Consider the following 21,503-nt stretch of genomic DNA (forward strand, 5'->3'; position numbering starts at 1 on the left):
GCAAAGTTTTATTTTTGAAGCAGTATAGTATTTATAATATTTACACTTTTGTATGTCATAAATGTGGCATTATAAATTTAAAAAAAATGTAGATACACAGAACATTGGCCCTGGAAGGGACTGTCATTACATAACCCGTACATTTGAGGATGAGGGAATGTTTTTAGGCTAACATGTCTCCCTTTTTTTTTTCTTTTTTGGCCCCATGGCTTGTGGGATCTTAGTTCCCCAACCAGGGATCAAACCTGGGCCCAGCAGTAAAAGTGCTGAGCTATAACCACTGGACCGCCAGGGAATTCCCACATTTCTCCCTTTAATAAACACTTGGTGAATGGCTGCTGCTTAGTCTAGTACAAACAACTGATGGAAGAACCGAGTGCCTTTTTTCTTCCAATAAACATTTAAAAAGAAAGGAGTTAATGTTGAATGTCCATTATGTGCCATGTGCTATGTTATGACAATGGAGCCAATAACAACTGTCCTGGCAGGTCAGTGTTGGCTAGCTTCTAAAACAAGTGTTGTCTAGGAATTTATTTTATGATTTTCATATGCTAGTCAATCTATTTGATGTCCAATTCAATGTGTGAATTGTGTGAGCTGATATTTGGCTGCTCTAGAGACGGTTTCTAAATAAACTTATGGGATATACTGAGAATCAGATAAAGCAGTTCTCAGAGGGAAGAGACTAACAGGTTAAAAGGAGTCTGCTTGACTTATCTTAAAGAACTACCAACTAAATACCTGCTGCCATGCACACCAACATTTACCCACCTGAATTTGTACCCACAAACCTATGATGACAGAGTTCATAAACTACAAGCATTATTCAACACCTTTTAAAGAAATAAACAATGTATAAAACATATGTAGTCTTTCATACAATTTTATTTTCTCCCTTCAACCATTATAATATGATACCCAAATTTTGTCTTAACTGGAGGGTCTGTAAACACAGGCTTATCCAGCACACTTATAGGCAAGGCGAATGCTGCTTCTTGAAATGGTCCCACCATGGACCCTCTGGTCATCCAACCCAAGTCGCCCTGAAAAACCCAAAAAGATTTGTGATGTCAAGTGGCCCTGAAGAGGGCATAGTTCTACTGTAGCTTGAGAATTTCCCAACATGAATGCTAAGGTTCCTAGGTTTATTCATCTGGGCTGGAGAGAAGTAGGCTCAACAAGAACAAACAGGTGCAAGAAGTCCAACTGTGGGCTGAACACACAAGCACTCACAATATTGCTGGGTGTCTGTTAGCTGTGCAAGTTTGGTTATGCCTAGGTTTAGACAAAGGTGACCCATATTCAACTGTTCACAAGTTGGACATTTCTGCTTTTAAGATCTTTAAGATATGGTTAAAATTAATAGTGAAACAAATAATCCCTACTGCTGTGTCCTCCATGGGAGACATTTTAAATAATGAGTGAACCATACCCCTTGCCTGGCTTTATCTTCACTATATTGTGCAGCCACTTCATTGAATTTCATTCCAGACTTTAACTGTTCCATGGCTTCCAAGATTTTTCCATGTTTTTCACATAGAATGTGTCTGACCTACAAGGAAAAAGTATGTTCACATAGTATCTGGAGACCCAAACAATTCCTTTCCTCACAGTACAGCAGTCGTGTCAGGATTACCCCCGACTAGTGAAAAAACACATTTGCTCATGGCAATGGAAAATCCTGGAAGTCTGCCCAGTTGGGTGATGGCCACAAACCTGTTTCCCATATCAAGACAATATCTCAGAATCTGGATTTAGATGGAAAATGGGCACCTGGCTGTGGGACGCTCCCATCCTTTACCATGTACCTCAATGGTAATAGGAGGAGGAAACATGATAATGGTTGAGAGCTTGGGTCCTGGAGTCAAATCCCCACTCTTCTGTATGATCTTAGGCATTTTTTTTTAGGCCACACCTGGTGGTATGCAGGATCTTAGTTCCCCAACCAGGGATCAAACCTGTGCCCCTTGCAGTGGAAGCACGGAGTCCTTACCACTGGACCGCCAGGGAAGTCCCTTAGGCATGTTTTTAAACCTCTAAATGTTTTCCCATTTGTGCACTGAGATAACAGTACCTATATGTTCTCATAGGATTGTGAAGATTGAGATAATGCAGATAGCACTCAATAAAGGTTAGCTATTATTTCATCAGAGTGGGGATGATATGAAAAAAACCCACCAGGAAATACTTTTTACCAAAAAAGGCCCAATGTATAAAGCCTCCCCACAACTTAACACTTTGAAAAAGAATCATATGTTGAAGATTAAGAATACTCAACCCCCAGAAAGTTTGAATGGAAAATAAACAGCAGGACGCCAGAGCCTGAATCAGGGAGATGTAAACGCAGATTTTAATTCCCATCCCAACACAGCCACCTTGCAGAGCCCGAGAGAGGAGGCCCATGCCGGTAGGAAGTGGCCTGGTCCCTCCCACCCCCACAAAGATCTGAGCAGTCCTTCAGGTGCAGAACCTGCCCATGTTTATCTAGCCCTTTTCAGAATACTTTCTACTTTCAGTCTGAGTAGACACTACTGATAGCTCATGGAGAGACCTTTTACAATACGCTTAGTGTTTTTTTTTTAAGTGGTACTTAAAAGTTCCTGCTGAATGTATAAATGTCAATGGAAGCAAAACCCTCAGACATTTCTGTGGCTTATGAGTGTGGGTTTGAGGAATTTTCCATTGTCTTCCACAGACTATGCCTTTTCTGAATATTCTTATTAATGTGGAAAGAAATCTTATTTTGAAAATAAAAAGGTTGGGTGAAGTCTGAAGCCTTTGAATATCCAACATAATTTGCAAGATTCATTCTTTGAACAAAAGCTGTATTTTTGATAATATAACAGAAAATAGGCATATGAGCTCTTTTTTTTTTTTTTTTTTTTTTTTTTGGGCACACGGGCTTAGTTGCTCCGTGGCATGTGGGATCTTCCTGGAGCAGGGATCGAACCCATGTCCTCTGCATTGGCAGGCAGATTCTTAACCACTGCGCCACCTAGGAAGCCCATGAGCTCTTTTTTAATATGATATTGATCAGGCTAGTTGTGAATGAGGAGACTTTATAAAAGAGAGACTCCCCCCCAAAAAAAAAGAAAAAGGGGAAGCACATCAGGACCCTGGCTCTTTTATCTCCTTTCAAGCTATCTGAGGTTTGAAATAGGACTTTGCTCTCCATTTTATAACACAGCTTCCCTACTTAGAGCACTGAGGATGGGAGGGAGAAGAGGCCTGCAGAGGATGCAGAAACTTTTCTTGTTTTCCCCTCAGTTTCACTGAAAATGTAGCTGGGTCTCCTCTGACTGTGTAGAGGAGGAGGGAGTGTAAGCTCATCACAGACAGCCTGGATGAGGATGGGCGTGGGCCGTGTGCAGTAAAATCCTATCAGAAAAACTTTCATGAAGGTTACGTTTATATCCCTGCCTACCAGAGTCAGTGGGACCCAGGGGAGGAGTGGTCCTTAGCTCTAGGCCGACCAACAAATACTTGATCCACATGCAGAATATGACACAAGGGAACCTAATCAATTTGCTGGCATCTGTTTCAAGGTATCAATTTAAATTGTTTTTCTTCAGTTCTTAAGGGCCACACATGCCTTAAGAGACCAAGGTCAGTTGTTCACCTAAGATCTCAGCAAGGTGTCAGCTGAGAGTCCTGGTCTGGGTGGGGCTCTGAGAGCAGACTGAGGAGACCACACTCTGAGTCTTGAGAGTCAGAAAAATCTACCCAGGATCACATCTGAGGATGACAGGGCATCTTTGGAAAGATTTCAGATGAATAGAAATAACTGCCAGTGGTTGTAGACATCGTACATGTGCAGAAAAAGCCATTTATGTAACCCAGGACTGTCCAGCTACACCAAAGCACAGGTGTGGTGGTGGGTGACCGGCCAGCTCACCAACTCAGCTCACTATCTGGCAGTGTAGACGGTCCACTTGGACAGTCAAAACCACAGTTCACTAACCACTAAGATGTTATGAATGGCTGGCTTTGATTGGTAGAGCTATATTTTCTTTAAATTTCCATTAACAAATACTTTTTCTTTCTTCTTTATCTTGCTTAAAAGGGCAAGACTATTAGTGATAATAAAATTCAGGAAAAATACTGACTCTGGGCTTATCATCTTCAAAGCTAAATTTTAATAAAAGTCGATTTTCATAAAAAAAAAAGAATACTCAACCCTAGAGAAGTATTCAAATATAACCTATGTTTATACAGAGCCATGTTTTAAAAAATCACTATATCCTTAAAAATGATTCTGTCAAGATATCTGTTTTGTAGGATTTCCCATTTCTCATTCAAATAGAATCTGTTATTCATTTCTTATTGTAGTGTACTAGGGTGGGGGCTAAAGGTGTCTCCCTTATAAATTTAGACACAGACAAACCATGGTTGTCCTCAGGATTCAATTACTGAAACGGGATGAGAGCATCCCGGACTGGAGGAGCTACACAGGAGATACAGACATAGCAAAGGAAGGAATGTGTCAAAAAGCAGGGCTCAGGGAGGCAAAATTCTACAGAATGTGTCCAGCACTGTCCAGGGGAGACAGGGACAAACAATTTGGACACTAGAGAGATACATGTTGGAGGATGAGGATGGTTTCTCAGACCCCATCTTGGCCTGGCTAAAACAGCTTCTCGACTACCTCCCTCTTTCCACTTCCACGCTCACGAAGCAACCTTCAGGTTCAATGACTGGGAAAGTGTACACAGCATTCATGATCCCATCTACCACTTTATAAATGAAAAAACAAGTATTCTGGTTTAGACAGTTTGATGGGTTAGACATAATGAGTCTGTAGTACCTGTGGAGTTTGCAAGTATGACCGATCAACTGGCAACTGTATGAGACTGGTCTTAGAAGAGAGCCAAGCTCCAGAGAGAACGTGGGAGTGAGGAGCATGGAGGTAGCAGCTGATGCTATGGGAGGTGATGGATCACCCAGGGAGGCTACATAGAATGAGAAGAGGAAAGTACACTCAAGACATCCATGGAGAATATCAATGTTTAAGCAATAAGCAAAGAAAGAAGCTCAACAAGCATAATAAAAAGGAAGGGCCAGACAGGTAGAGAGAAAGGTGTGTTAAAAACCAAGGCAAGAGAAAGTTTCAAGGAGGAAATGGTCAATAGGGTTAAATGTTTCAGAGTAATCAGGTTAGAAATACAATCAATTTAGTAATGATTGACTGAGGACCTTAGAAAAAGCTGTTTCAGAAGAGTAGTAAGTGCAGAAGCCAGGCTGCAGCAACTGACTGAGGAAGTAACAGGAAGCAGGATGGTAATGCAGGTGGGGTCCCCCAACTAACTGAGTTAGAAAAGAAGGAGCAAGGGCTCTGGTCAGAGGGAAAGGGTCACAGTCAGTGATATATTTTAAAGATCCCTGGGTATATTTTCAAAATGAAGGGAACGATGCTGTAAAGAGGGAAAGGTTGAAGACAGAGCAAAGAAAGAGGGTGGAGATAAATGAAAGAGCAAGGCTGGGCATTCAGAGCACTGCTGGAAAAATTAGTTAGCCTTAAAGGGAGAGAGGTGAGAAGGGAGAGAAGGGAGGTGTGGGTGAAGATAACTTTGTTGGTAGGAGGCTGGGAAGCCAATGAGTTCCTGACCATAGGTCTAGTTTCCATTTTCTTGTGATAATTATATTTCAGTTATTGAGTACTTAATACTCGCTAAGCACTGTGCTAAGTGCTTTACATGCATGATCTCATGAAATCCTCTCACCAACTCCGTGAGATTGGATCAGTGTTTCTCAACCCTGGCAAAAGTCAGAATCACCCCAAGAGCTTCTAAAAAATATATCCAGGTCCACTCCCCACCTGCTATAGATTCTGAGGCAGCTGGTTTGTGGTGGGCCCCTAGGCACTGAGACTTTGAGAAGCTCTCCAGGTAAACCTCATGTACACTGGGGCTGAGAAACACTGGATGAAGTTGTCTGCTGACTGGAGGAGGGTGGTGGATGGCTTGAGGCAAGTGGCAAAGGATCGCTGCACAGTACTGAGGGCCCAGCTTAGGTTAGAGACCAGGAATCAGTGGCCCCAACCCCTGAGGCTGTGTAACTCTCCAGTGGGGCCCAGAAGTTCTGGGTCTGAATGTAAAGAAAGTAGATCATTGGACTGATCCACAGCTGTAGTCTGGGAGGTGGATGCAGTGGATGACCAAAAGAAAAAGGAGTCAGGGCTCCTTAATCCAGTGGTCAAACCCTTCCATCTAATTTCTAGCCTACAAGACATACAGGGCTTGGAGAACAGACACGAAGCCTGGGAGAAGCTGAGACAAACAGGGCAGGCTTGAGGGCCTGGAAGTCTGTGGGTGGAGTGGAACAGAACAGGACTGAGGGAGGTGGGAAGTGAGGGGAAGGAAGGAAGCTGTGGTGGGCAGGTGGGTTTCAGAATCTGGGCGGCTCTAGTGACACAGGGCAGGGGTGGGTTCAGGAGTGGGGTCTAAAGCAGAATAGCAGGATGTGGAAGGAGGGTTTGGGGTCCCTCCCCTGCTGGGGCCTTCACAAACACTGGAGACATCCCAGCTGTCCCCTAGCAGGTGAACAGTTCAACACACTACGGCACTTCCATTCCACGGAACACTACTCAGTAATACAAAGGAACAGACTATGGATACACACAACTGGAAATGAAATCTCCAGAGAATTATGCTGAGCAAAAAAAGTCAATCCCAACAGGTTACACACTGTATCATTTCACTCATATGGAAATCATAAAATTGCAGAAATGGAGAAGAGATTAGTTGCTGCTATAGGGTCAAGGAGGGGGCAGGGGTAGGGGCGGGAGGGAAGTGGGCGTGGCTATAAAAGGGCAACAGGAGGGACCCCTGGGGTGATGGAAATGTTCAGGACCTTTACTGTAGCAATGTCAATCTCCTGGTTGTGCTAATGTACTAGAGTTTTGTAAGATGTTACCATTGCGGAAACAGAGTAAAAGGTACATGTACATGTAGAAAAGGTACATCTATCTCACAACTGAATGTGAGTATAAAACTACCTCAAAAGGAAAAGCTTAACAGAAGAGTTTAACCCTAACTGACTTTCCTAGCTAATTACATGCCACTCCTTTCCATATACCTCAGGTATAGCCACACTGAACTTATTTTTTTCTAGAAAGGACTAGATGCCTCTTTAAAGGCATATGCAATGTAGCAGTCTCTTAGGTTAGGTACTTGTGAAAGCCAACACATAACAGTCAAAATTACCCTACAACATCCCTTACGAAGGTGCTGTACTTCAGACCAACACATCAGCCCTCAGTAAGCCCAACACAGCCTGTCTCCCCAACCTGTGCTCTAACAATGACCGCTTCTTCAGCTGGACGCCAGGAGGAAGTAGCTGTTTTGCATTTAGGAACCATGTTTTATGAAAATTATCTTTGGATACCAGAATCCCACTTCATATGGTTGGATGTTCATACGAGAATGGAGGTCGACTATGGAAAAGCAAATTCATGTCTCCTATTTCACTCTCTCTCTCTCTGGGTTCAATGAGTAGAAAAGTGGGCAGAATGGCCCACACTATTTACATTCGCTCTCCTTTTCTGGCTGCGTGTGTATGGGTGCATATGATGCAACTCTACTACAGCTCTTCTCATATAGCAATGAAATTTCTTTCTTTACCTAACTGCTCCCAACTAGACTGTGATAACAGGGACCATCTTTATCTGTTTGTTTTTTTTAAACTCAGAATTCAGTACACTTCTTGGCACAGGGCAGATGTCTGTCACTAAATCCTTAATGAATGAATGAATCAAAGTATGGAATCCCATATCCTGACTGAAACATGGAAACTACCTTGTTATGTAGCACTAAGCAGGAGAATTCAGTCTGCAGATTATATTTTCCCAGGGCAGATACCCCTCTGGCACTAGATCAAGCACTTTAAGTAATTATTTGCAATTGTCTCCCACCCTCATTTTCATGGTCAGGGCTCTGGCTTGTAGCTCACCAGTGGGGGAGCTAATGAGACCTATGCCTCTGCCTGTTCATCTCAACTCTTGGTTTTGTCAAGTATTATTTCATCCTGAGAAATAATTCATTCACTTACTTGGGAAGACATAACTTAATACATTTTAAGGAAAAATACTAGAGTTGTCTAGTATTTATGGATGTCTGAGAAAACATCTGAGAACATATTTAAAAGGAATTACTTTTCATAAGTGAGAGTGATCTATTATTTTCCACTTTTGTGTTATCTTGATCTTACATCGGTATTAGGCTAGCCTTAGAACAAGTTAAGCATGCTGTCTTTCTCTTTTATGTGTATCAAAATAACAGATCTATATGTTAATTATATTTAACATGAAAAAAAAGAAGAACAAGTAACTCACCTTTACTGCATTGCCACCACCTCTGGAACCCTGAGCCTTCTTGTCAGAACTCTCACTCCCAGAGGCTGCTTTTCCTTCAGAGAAGAGATGACATGTACTCATTTAAACCACACCTTCACCTTGTTATTTACAGAAAAGTTCAACACAACAGGAGCTGATACTTCCATCACAGCACCAAGCTTCAAAAGGGAACTCTGTAGACACTTTACTACATCAAGGTAAATTAACCTGTGATTCACCTCTCTTAAAACACGAAATTTGTGCCCTACATAAACCCTTCATGGAAAATAGATACACAAGTGAGTGTGCTAATAGTTGAATGGGAGCACCAAAAGTCTGGCCTGGATTCTCTGGACCCAATTTGAAATCCTGCCTTCTAAGGGCAAACCCCTGAGCTCTTATGAGATCTCTAATAAGCACTGCAATTATGTATTTGAATACTCACAATTTCAGTAAGTAAAATCTCCAAGAATATATTTTTAAAAAGATCAAATTTCCCACCACTCATATTTGGCTAAAGAATACATCCATGTCCAAACTCCTGGAGTCAACTACATTGCCTATTGATACATTCCTAAGAAAAGTTATCAATATTCAGATTAACAACCACTGGCAGCATTTTACATTTTACTGCTATGCCAACTTCTGTGTTGACTGCAGCATACTTACTGTTAGAGGCTGATGTTCCTAAGAACTATTGTTGGATTAAGTGTTCAGTTCAATAAACATTCCCTAAGCAACTAAGTTCCAGGCACTGGGGATACAAAGATGAACAAGCCATGGTATCTTCCTTCAAGGAGCTCATATACTACTGGGGAAGATGGTTATATAAAGTTATGTAAAATAGATCATTTCAGGAGAATCGGCTATGCTCTATAGATACGGGACTGTGGAAGCACAGAGGGACATTTTAGCCAGTCAGGGAAGGTTTCCTGGATGAGTAGGAGCTGACCAGGCAAAGAAAGGACAAAGGTGAGGAGACATTCCAGGGTGGGGGAACAGTGTAGCATGTGTAGGAAATTATGCATGAAGCCAAATCTGCGGTGGGAGTGCTGTGAGGTGACCCAAGGGGAGGTGGCTGAGGGTTAGGGCATGGGGGCCTTTGGGCCCCATTAAGGAATTTGGAATTTATCCAAGAAGTGATAGGGAGCCACTGAAAAGTGTTATTCAGAAGACTCCATCTTACTTGTCTTAGGATCTCCAATGCCTAGCACACAACAGTTGTTCAGTAAATGTCCAACCAAACTGAAAATCCGAAATGCTGACTACCAAATGCCTAAGAAAATGTACTGCTAAAGGAGTTTGATTACACCAAATTCTTCAATGGGTTAGCTGTATATTCACTCTAGAACAATGATGCCTTCCAGTTATCCCATCCTTCCCACGGCCTCCCCCCGCCCTACCAATGCTGTCATCTTCTGACTGCCACCTCACTCCATCTGATTGAGGACTCTGGCAGCAACTTTAGGCTTCCTTTCCACTCTCACCACTGCCATCATCTTGGATGACCTTACCATCTATGCAGAGGAATCATCCAACAGTCTAATCTCACACTTCTGGACCTCGCTCCTGAATGCCCATGCCTTTTACTCCAGGCCGCCTTTTACTCCAGGCCACCTGTTCCCAGGGGCACACGATGGAACTGTGCCACTCAGAACTAGTTCAGTCTCTGGCTACAACTTTCTGTTCTTCCAGGTTTCTCATGCCTCATTCCCACAACACAGGCTCTTTAATTTCAAAGGACCACCCCCCCAAATTCAGTCCCTTTATCCTGCCGTGTTCCCCTAGACTATCAGACTTCTTTCCTTCCCAGTCTGGATCCCATGCTTGATCTGAAATGCGTCCCCACTGGCACCCTTAATTCCCCTGTGCTGCTTTCCTTCTATTATCAATGTCCAACAAAACCTCAACCTTGGCTCAAGGCTACACCTAGCTCCTTTCAGTCCTGTATTGTGGCAGTTATATGGTACTAGGTAAATCATGACTGAGCAGACTGTGTTCTCTACAAATTCATGGCCTTCATTCTTAGGCTCTCAGCCCTGAGGGAAATCCTTTTGTAAGTGTTTCATCCCCTTTCCCATTACCCCAACGACTATTCCAAACCTTTACCACTCTCCTCAAGACCCCTACTCTGTCCCTGCTCCTCAGTCTTAAAAACTACCCTTGTCTTCCACTTTATTAAAACATTCAGGCCACTAAGCCAGACCTCCTAAAAACTCCACCCCTCCCCCTCTGTGGCCCCAATTTTTACCACCACATCCATCCTCGCCTCTTTGTGACGTCAAGCATACGGTATCCCTTCTCCTATTCAAAGGTCAACTGCTCCACCTCTTTCCTCCCAAATCTCACTCCTCTGTACCTTTACCTAACTTTACCTGATCCTTCATGTCAGCCTCACTCCCAAGTTTTGCTCATTGGGAAGAAACTAACATCAAACTTTCTCGTAATTGTCCTCTTCTGGGGCTTCCTAGGTGGCACAGTGGTTAAGAATCCACCTGCCAACGCAGGGGACACGGGTTCGATCCCTGCTCCGGGAAGATCCCACATGCTGCGGAGCAACTAAGCCCGTGTGGCACAATAAAAAAAAAAAAAAAAAATTGTCCTCTTCTATCCACCATCTAATCCCCATGGTTTTTAATCAAAACTTTCCAGATAAGTCTCCAACTTATCACTTCCTGGTCAGTCCTCTAGTCACTGGCCACCCGCTGCCTCCGCCCCAGACCCCGGGGATCGCCGGTCTGCTCCTTCCCCCTCGCTCCTCACCCGACCCCATTCTCTTTGGTTGCCCTGGCTTCTCTACCTTTCCCCCCTTTTCCAGAACCGCTTTTTCCTTTCGGCGGCATCTCCGAAATTTGCTGTCGATCTCTCAACTGCTTCAGTTCCCTCACAAGGGCCCTCAGGCCCCACCGGTATGTCGTCCTAAACGTATGCCTGAAAGTGGCATCGCAATTGACCGTCCTTACTGTGGCTCCGGAAACAGGCATATCTTGGGATAGGCCCGGTCCTTTGGCTCTTGGGCCAATGGGACTGAAGAGTCTGACCAATAAGAAGCTTGGGCCGGGTAGAGGGGCGGAGCCAGAGGTTGGGCAGAGGCGGGAAACCCCGCCTCTGCGCTTTTTGAACTTCTTTCACACTACCTTATTTACGTGGTTCCCCGCTCCCCTACCCGCCCCCTCCACGCATGCGTAGTGAAAGCCGCGGGCCCTCTGCAGTCCCTCCCTAGGGGCTCCAGCCAATCTTGCTGGGCCGCCAGACAAAGGCAAAGCCGGAAGAACCACGGCGGCCGCCTCCCGCTCCTGCTATCTTATACAGGGTCCTGCTCTCCCTTGCGGGTTTTCGTTTTTAAAGTTTATTTTGCAGCCTGTAGTTGACTGGGTTTCAAAAGGTACTTAAAAAAAAAAAAAAAGACTATCACCCCTCTGCCTCTTGCAGAACTCTGTCATGGAGAAAAATTGGAAGCAAATTCCCCTTAGTAGGGTATTGCTTAAGTGAATGACGTTTCAACCACACAATAGGATATGCTCCACTTAAAATAACTAGTGTAAAGCTCTCGGTGAAGACACGAGAAATGGCTCTAAGGAAGATTACAGACCAAGCTTAGAATGTGATTTTTTAAAAAAGCATATCGTGTACTATATAATATTTGCATAGAGAGGACAGGAAGACTATCCAGCAAAATGTGAGCAGTGGTGCTAGTACAAGTTATTGCGTATGTTTCTGCATAGTTTCCAAAATTTTTGTAATGGTGCAGCCTAATATAGTTAAAAGCATGAATTCTGGACTGCCTAGCTTCAAATTGCTACTCCATCATCTGGTTACTAGCTCTGTGACCTTGAGGAAGTTACCTCACCTCTCTTTGGCTCAGTTTCATTATCTGTAAAATGGAATTGATGAAAATAATACCTTCTTATAGGGTGTGAAGAGAATTAAACAAGTTCGTATTTGTAAAGCACATAAGACAACGAGTAGCTTGTAGAGTGTTAGCTTAAGGTGAAAGAGTTTTGAATTTGTGCCCTCAAACTTTTTGCCCTTATCCACAACCCCTCTCCTCCCAATATAAGGTCAGGGCTTTTCCTCCACTCCATGAGATAGCTGTCCCAGCTTGCCCCTGCCAGCCAGAATATATAGGTCCTTCAGCTCAGAGTTTAGCTTTTGGATACAGTCTTGTGGGGTTGGGATGCCTCATGCCCAGACCGGGGGATCAGGTATTTCTGAGACTCCGCCTCCAACTCAAAAATGACAAGCAGCCCCCTCATGTTGTACTGCTGTCATTTCTGAACACGTTACCGCTTAGGCACTCCTTGTTTTGGATTGGGAGTGATCAACTGTGGGGAACACATCCAGCACTTACGAGATCATTGCTCTCCCACTTCTGAGGTGGATCCCACCTGTGTATTGACTTTCAAAGTTTAGCTGGGAGATGGGGTGGGTTGACAATGGCAGTATGGCCTCATGTTCATCAGTTCATCCACAGCCAGGAGTCCCAGGGGGCACCTTTACTTCTGGTTTTTCATAGGGGACAGCCTTTCCTGTGACCACTGGCTATGGCAGTCTTGGAGTGGGAATGAAGCAAAGTTCAGACCCCAATGAAGAGCCAACATTAAATGCCTGATGTACCTGGCAAATGCTCGGTGCCTGGAACATTGTGAGAGTTCTGTGTGTTCCAGCAGATAACAGCAACAACAGTAATAAGCAAGCCTGTGTAAGTGGCTGAATTTGCCCAAAGCAGTGCCTAAAGGCTAGTAGTTCAAAGGAGAAGATGATAGGCATAGGTCCAGAGGCTTTGAGGTCAAAAGCACTTTAAGACTGATAAAATCATGTATGACCTCAACTACATAGTATGCATCACAAACATCTTAAGTGTTAGCTTTGGGATGTGAGTTTATGGCCAACTTTCATTTTTTTCTGTTTAAATTGTATTCTGTTTATATGAATTGACCTATATTCTTTTTTTATTCAAGAAAAAAAGGTAATGAATATTATTTGTAAAACAAACAACAAAAAAGCTAGCCTCTATACAGGGTTAAGTCTGCACCAGTCTGTTGAGGCCAACTGTGGAGGAGTCTGTGGGAGCAGAGTGACGAATGAACAGCAGAGAGGGCAGGGGGGCAGAGAGGAGAAAACTTCAGCCTCGAAACCATGGTAACGACTGCGGGAGTGTGCACAGTGAGTCAGAGCCAGGGATGGCTGCCAGTTGTATTTTCTATTAATTATCTCCTCAGACTGATTCTTCCACGCATTTCTTAAGTGAGGAAAATAGGGAAGGGAAGCTGGCAACCCTCTTCCCAGGACACAGATTCACAAACCTTGACCCAAACTCACTGTCCTGCTCCACCTGCTCCACAACCAAAAGGCTGAAGTTTCTTTCCCATTTGAGATGCCAGCAGAGCTTATTCTGAAAGGGGGCCTTGACGCAACAAAACACAGGGCTCTAGTTGATCCTATTCAGGGGAGGTCAGTGTATGGGGAGCTCTGGGCCTCAGACTCTAGGGACAAGGAGGGAAAAAGGTCACCTTTGGAAACTGAAACCAGGAAAAATCAGTACACGGTAGATGAGAATAGCCACCCGCAAAAGTAGCCACCTATCAAGGCAAATGGATGCGGGGATATTGCTGATGGGATGGATGTGTCTCCTGAGCACAGTCAGTGGCCAGAAAACTTTCTGTCCCTCTTCATGCTGTTGTAGCATGTCTGACATGAGATAATGAAGCTTTGAACAATTGGTTTTTTAAAAAGGGCATCAGAGAAGAAGATTCCATCTAGGTTTGTTCAGCATTGTCTAAGCAAAAGAACTGCAGTTTCTGGAGGACATTAATATTCCAGTATCTAGTGAGGAGGATTTTTTTCAGTAGCAGTGTTCATTTGAGGCAGTGGAAAACAACGGACACAAATGGCATATGGGGCATGAGCCAGGCACTTTCTCATGATCTCTTTTAGTTTTCACAACAGTCTTATTGGCTGAGAATCACCATTGCCATTTCAGAGCTGAAGACGCAGGCTCAGAGAAGTTAAGAAATGTGTTCAAGGTTTCACAGCTAAAGACTGTGGCATGGTTGGGCTCAGAACTTAGGCCTGTGTAACTTCCAAGCTGGTACCCTCTGCACGATGACAGTGACCCAGGCTTTTTTTTTTTTTTTTTTGCTGCATTGAATTGCTGCGCGTGGGCTGTCTCTTTTTTTGCTGCATTGAATTGTTGTGCGTGGGCTTTCTCTAATTGTGGTGAGCAGGGGCTACTCTTCGTTGCGGTGTGCAAGCTTCTCAGTGAGGTGGCTTCTTTTGTTGTGGAGCATGGGCTCTAGGCACGCAGGCTTCAGTAGTTGTGGCATGCAGGCTCAGTAGTTGTGGCACACAGGCTTAGTTGCTCTGTGACATATGGGATCTTCCTGGACCAGGGATTGAACCCGTGTCCCCTGCCTTGGCAGGTGGATTCTTAACCACTGCACCACCAGGGAAGTGCCTGCCCCAGGCTTTGCCATCCTCTAAATGAAATTCAAGAACACCCAGTTCCCTTTGTTCTGAGTGCCTGTTCTCCAAGTCAGCCTCCCAGGGACCTCTCTGCCCAAGAGGCACCAGGGCCAAGTTGTGGCCCCACCATGAGAGAGGAATAAACTCACCTCTGCTTTATGTGTCAATGTGTTGGTTCAGAGTAATCTAGAAGGTGATCGCCTCTGCCTACAGTGCTGGGCCTCCCAAGTGCAGAAGCACAGAGGCGAGGAGAAGGAACATAGTGTGGGTGGGGGCCAGTGGGCAGAGCGCGGTAACCAAGGCAGAGGTGGAACAGTTGGGAAGAGGTCTTCTGTGTCCTTGGGAACTGGTCTCCATGTCCAGTGGGTTCTGTCTCCTAAAGAGCTCTTTCTCCACACCCTTCATCATTTTACAGTGAACAATGAACACTTTGCTAGGATTCAGCAGTCGTCTCTTGTACTGGCTGCTGCCCTCTTCCCTGCTGCTACAGCCTTTTGCACGTTCTCTAGACCATCAGAACAGCCTCCACACTGATCTCCCAGCCACCAGTCTCACCACGCCCTCCAAACTATCACCTACAGCAACTGACAGAGAGCTCTCAGAAACACAGATCTGACCCTCCCCCAATGAAGACCCTTCAGTGGCTCCCCACTACTTGAGAGGCTCCTTAACCTGGAGGCCCAAGGGCCTTTCTGCTGACATCTGCAGTCTCATTTCATACTGGTCCCCACTGGGCTCCAACCATGTCATGTTACCACCTACAGGCCCTCAAGTATACAGTGCTCTCTTAAGAATCCATGCCTTTGCACATACTATTCTCTCTACCTGGAATACTCTTTCCCCATTTCTGATCTAGCTAACTCTTATTTACCTTTCAAGAGCAAGATCAGGTGTTACTTCCTCCTGGAAGCCATCTCTGACCCTCTTCTCCACCTTCTCCCAGGCTGGGCTAGGCATTCCTCTGTGCTCCCAAAGCACCCTATGCTTATGTCTGCCATTTGTATGCTTTGGAGTAGTAGTCTGTGACATAGATGGACCTTAGTTTAACTCTTCACTCATCGAAAAACATCTGTGTTGTTTCCAGTTTGAGGCTATTACAAATCAAGTGGCTATAAACATTTGTGTACAAGTTTTGTGTGAATACAAGTTTTCATTTCTCTAGAATGATTTCCAAGAGTATAATCACTGAGTTGTATGTTAATTGTGTTTTAGTTTTGTAAGAAACTGCCATAGGTATCTGTACCATTTCATATTCTTACCAGCCATGAATAGGTGATCCAGTTTCTCTATGTACGTGCCAGCATTTTGTATCATTACAATTGTTTATTTTAGTCATTTGGATAGATGTGTACTGATATCTCATTGTGGTTTTAATTTGCATTTCTCTAATGGCTAATGATGTTGAACATCTTTCCATGTGTTAATTTGCTGTATGCATATCCTTTTCAGTGAAATAAATGTCATGTCTTTTGCTCAGTTTCTGATTGGACTTTTTTGTTATTGAGTTTCAAGAGCGCTTTATATATTCTAAATATGAGTACTTTGTCAGATATATGGTTTGCAAATATTTTCTTCCAGTCTCTAAGCTTGTGTTTTCATCCTCTTAAGAGGGTTTTATTTTTCAGAGCAAAAGTCCTTATTTTTTTTTTCTTTTATGGATTTTGCTTTTATGGTGTCATATCTAAGAACTGTTTATTAGCTGTAGGTCTCAAAGATTTTTCTCCTATATTTTCTTCTAAAAGTTTTATAACTTTATGTTTTACACTTAAATCTATGATCCATTTGAGTTAATTTTTGTGGAAGGTGTGAGGTTTAGATTGAAGTCCATTTTTTTTCTTTTGGCTTATAGATGTCCAATTACTCCAGCGACACGTTGAAAAAGCTGATCTTCATTAAATTGCTTTTGTACTTTTGTTAAAAATCAGTTGACTGGGGCTTCCTAGGTGGCGCAGTGGTTGAGAATCCACCTGCCAATGCAGGGGACACGGGTTCAATCCCTGCTCCAGGAAAATACCACATGCCGTGGAGCAACTAAGCCCGTGCACCACAACTATTGAGCCTGCGCTTTAGAGCCCGTGAGCCACAACTGTTGAGCCCATGTGCTGCAACTACTGAAGCCCACGCACCTAGAGCCCGTGCTCTGCAACAAGAGAAGCCATGACAATGAGAAGCCCACACACCACAACGAAGAGTACCCCCCACTCACCACAACTAAAAGATAGCCCGTGCACAGCAAAAAAGACCCAACACAGCCAATAAAATTAATTAATTAATTAATTAATTAATTTAAAAAATCAGTTGACTGTACTTGTGTGAATCTGTTCTGGATTCTCTGTTATGTTGCATTGATCTATGTGCCTATCCCTCCATCAGTATCACACAATGTCACACAGCCTTCATTACTGTACCTTCATACTAAGTCTTAAAATTGGGTAGAGTAATTTCTCCCACTTTATTCTTCTTCTTCAAAGTTGTTTTAGCTATTCTAGTTCTTTTTACATTTCCAGGTACATTTTAGAATAATCTTGTCCTTATCTACAAAAAAATGTTGCTGAGATTTTGATTGGAATGGTGTTAAACCTGCAAAACACCTTGGGGAGAATTGGCATCCTTACTCTGTTCAGTCGTCCAATTCATGAACACAGTATGTCTCTCCTTGTAGTTAGATCTTCTTTGAGTTCTTTCATCAATGTTTTGTAGTTTCAGTACACAAGTTCTGTACATGTTTTCTTGGGTTTATACCTTTCCATTTTCTTTGAGTGATTTATGCATGATGTAATTTTAATTTTGGTTTTCACATGTTCATTGCTGATATTTAGAAGTACAACTGAGTTTTGTATGTTGATCTTGTATCCTGCGACCTTGCTGAACTCATTTATTCGTTCTTTTTTTATTTTTTCCAGTTTTGTTTCATTTCTTCTTTTTAATTAATTTATTAATTAATTTTTGGCTGAATAGGATCTTCGTTGCTGTGCCTAGGCTTTCTCTAGTTACAGCGAGCGGGGGCTGCTCTTTGTTGCAGTGTGTGGGCGGACTTCTCAGTGCTGTGGCTTCTCTTGTTGCAGAGCATAGGCTCTAGGCATGCAGGCTCAGTAGTTGCGGCTTGCGGGCTCTAGAGCGCAGACTCAGTAGTTGTGGGGCCCAGGCTTAGTTGCTCCGCGGCATGTGGGATCTTTCCGGACCAGGGCTCGAAACTGTGTCCCCTGCATTGGCAGGCAGACTCTTTTTTTTTTTAAGCTCTTCATTGGAATGTAATTGCTTTACACTCTTGTACCAGTTTTTGAGGTACACCAAAGTGAATCAGCTGTATTTATACATATATCCCCATATCCCCTCCCTCCCGCTACTCCCCCCCACCCTCCCTGTCCTGGCTCTCTAAGGCATCACCCTTCATCGAGTTGATCTCCCTTTGTTATACAGCAACTTCCCGCTAGCTATCTATTTTACAGTTGGTAGTGTATATATGTCTATGCTACTCTCTCCCTTCATCCCAGCTTCCTCTTTGCACCCCCCAACCCCTTGTCCTCCTGTCCATTCTCTGCATCTACATTCTTTTTTTTTAATTTATTTATTATTTTTCTTTTTCTTGGGGGGGGTACACCAAGTTCAATCATCTGTTTTTATACACATATCCCCATATTCCCTCCCTCCGTCGACTCCCCACCACCCTCCCCATCCCAGTCCTCTAAGGCATCATCCATCCTCGAGTTGATCTCCCTTTGTTATACAGCAACTTCCCACTGGCTATCTATTTTACAGTTGGTAGTATATATATGTCTATGCTACTCTCTCACTTCTTGCCCTGACACTGGGTTCCATTGCTACTATTTTTTTTTTTTTAGATTCCGTATATATGAGTTAGCATACGCTATTTGTTTTTCTCTTTCTGGCTTACTTCACTCTGTATGACAGACTCTAGGTCTATCCACCTCATTACATATAGCTCCATCTTCTTATTCCTTTTTATGGCTGAGTAATATTCCATTGTACATATGTGCCACATCTTCTTTATCCATTCATCTATTGATGGGCATTTAGGTTGCTTCCATGTCCTGGCTATTGTAAAGAGTGCTGGAATGAACATTATGGTACATGTTCCTTTTTGGGTTATGGTTTTCTCAGGGTATATGCCCAGCAGTGGGATTGTTGGGTCATATGGTAGTTCCATTTTTAGTTTTAAAGAAACCTCCATACTGTTTTCCATAGTGGCTGTACCAACTTACATTCCCACCACCAGTGCAGGAGAGTTCCCTTTTCTCCGCACCCTCTCCAACATTTATTGTTTCTAGATTTTGTGACGATGGCCATTCTGACTGGTGTGAAGTGATACCTCATTGTGGCTTTGACTTGCATTTCTCTAATGATTAGTGATGTTGAGCATCTTTTCATATGTTTGTTGGCCATCTGTATGTCTTCTTTGGAGAAATGTCTATTTAGGTCTTCCACCCATTTTTGGATTGGGTTATTTGCTTTTTTTGGTATTAAGCTGCATGAGCTGCTTGTATATTTTGGAGATTAATCCTTTGTCTGTTGCTTCGTTGGCAAGTATTTTTTCCCATTCTGAGGGTTGTCTTCTTGTCTTCTTTATGGTTTCCTCTGTTGTGCAAAAGCTTTTAAGTTGCATTAGTTCCCATTTGTTTATTCTTGATTTTATTTCCTTTATTCTAGGAGGTGCGTCAAAAAGGATCTTGCTTTGATGTATGTCATAGTGTGTTCTGCCTATGTTTTCCTCTAAGAGTTTTATAGTGTCTGGCCTTACATTTAGGTCTTTAATCCATTTTGAGTTTATTTTTGTGTATGGTGTTAGGAAGTGTTCTAATTGCATTCTTTGACATGTAGCTGTCCAATTTTCCCAGCACCACTTATTGAAGAGGCTGCCTTATTTCCATTGTATATTCTTGCCTCCTTTGTCAAAGATAAGGTGCCCATATGTGCTTGGGTTTATCTCTGAGTTCTCTATTCTGTTCCATTTATCTTCCTTTCTATTTCTGTGCCAGTACCATACTGCCTTGATCACTGTGGCCTTGTAGTATAGTTTGAAGTCAGGAAGCCTAATTCCACCTACTCCATCTTTCCCTCTCAAGATTGCTTTGGCTATTCGGGGTCTTTTGTGTTTCCATACAAATCGTAAGATTTCTTGTTCTAGTTCTGCGAAAAATGGGCAGGTGGACTCTTAACCACTGTATCACCAGGGAAACCCCTCATTTATTCATTCTAGAAGGTTGGATTTTATGTTTGTTTGTTTGTTTTTGTAGATTTCTTACAATTTTCTATAGAGACGATCCTGTCATCTCCAAATAGGGATAGTTTTTTTTCTTCCTTTCCAATCAGTTGGAAATCTTTTTCTTTCTTTCCTTTTGTTTCATTTTCTTGTCTGGCTAGGACTTCCAGTACTATACTGAATAAGAGTGGTGAGAATAGACATCCTTGCCTTGCTTCCATATTAGGGAGAAAATCATTTAATATTTCACCATTAAGTATGTATGATTTTAGTTTTGGGGGTTTAAAAAAATTATTTATTTATTTATCTATTTGTTTATTCATTTATATTAATTAATTAATTAATTAATTAATTGGCTGCATTGGGTCTTCATTGCTGCACGCGGGCTTTCTCTGGTTGCAGCAAGCGGGGGCTACTCTTTGTTGTGGTGCGCGGGCTTCTCATTGCCGTGGCTTCTCTTGTTGCAGAGCACGGACTCTAGGCATGTGGGCTTCAGGAGTTGCGGCACATGGGCTCAATAGTTGTGGTTCATGGGCTCTAAAGCGCAGGCTCAATAGTTGTGGCACATGGGCTTAGTTGCTCCACGGCATGTGGTATCTTCCTAGGGCAAGAACCGAACGTGTGTCCCTGCATTGGCAGGTGGATTCTTAACCACTGTGCCACCTAGGAAGTCCTATCTATTTCTTCATTTTATTTTGGCTGTACTGGGTCTTCGTTGCGGCACACAGGCTCTTTGCTGTGGCACACCAACTTCTCTAGTTGCAGTGCACAGGCTTAGTCGTGGTATGTGGGATCTTAGTTCCCTCACCAGGGATCAAACCCATGCCCCCTGCATTGGGAGCACTGAGTCTTAAACACTGGACCACCAGGGAAGTCCCCAGTGGTAGGGTTTTTATAGATGTTCTTTGCCAACTTGAGGAAGTTCCCCTCTCTTCCTAGTTTTCTAAGGGTTTTAAAAATGAATGTATGTTTAATTTTGTCAAATGCCTTTTTTGCATAAGTTGATATAATCACGTGATGTTTTTCTTCTTTAGCCTGTTAACATGGTGGATTACACTGATTGATTTTCAAATACTGATTTTCAAATATTGAAGTAGCCTTGCATACTTGGAATAAACCCTACTTGATTATGGTGTATAATTCTTTTTATATATTGCTGAATTCTCTTTGCTAATATTTTGTTGTGTATTTTTACGTCTATATTCATGGAGGATATTGATCTGTAGCTTAATTTTTGTACTGTCTTTGGCTGTTGTATCAGGGCCTGGCCTCACAAAATGAGTTGGGAAGTGTTCCCTCCTATTTTCTGGAAGAGATTGTATAGAATTGGTATTAATTCTTCTTCAGATATTTGGTAGAACTGTCCAGTGAAACCACCAGACCTGAATATTCCTTTTGGACAAGTTTTCAATTACATACTCAATTTTCTTCAGAGGAACTGGTCCATTTCATCAAAGTCTCAAAATTTTTGTGTGTAGAAATATCCCA

At 43.0% G+C, this 21,503-nt stretch overlaps 1 protein-coding gene across 1 annotated transcript; it reads right to left on the reverse strand.

The window, feature by feature from the left end:
- PIN4 (peptidylprolyl cis/trans isomerase, NIMA-interacting 4) lies at positions 1 to 11,284 on the reverse strand. The gene is made up of 4 exons (XM_057719255.1): positions 11,130 to 11,284; positions 8,330 to 8,403; positions 1,433 to 1,552; positions 1 to 1,043 (listed from the first exon to the last, which is right to left on the reverse strand). The coding sequence occupies exons 1-4, from the start codon at positions 11,170 to 11,172 to the stop codon at positions 885 to 887; spliced, it is 396 nt and encodes a 131-aa protein (XP_057575238.1). The 5' UTR covers positions 11,173 to 11,284; the 3' UTR covers positions 1 to 884.
- Between the last annotated feature and the right edge of the window lie 10,219 nt (positions 11,285 to 21,503).

Source organism: Hippopotamus amphibius, chromosome X, assembly GCF_030028045.1.
Source record: "Hippopotamus amphibius kiboko isolate mHipAmp2 chromosome X, mHipAmp2.hap2, whole genome shotgun sequence".
Classification (NCBI taxonomy): Eukaryota; Metazoa; Chordata; class Mammalia; order Artiodactyla; family Hippopotamidae; genus Hippopotamus; species Hippopotamus amphibius.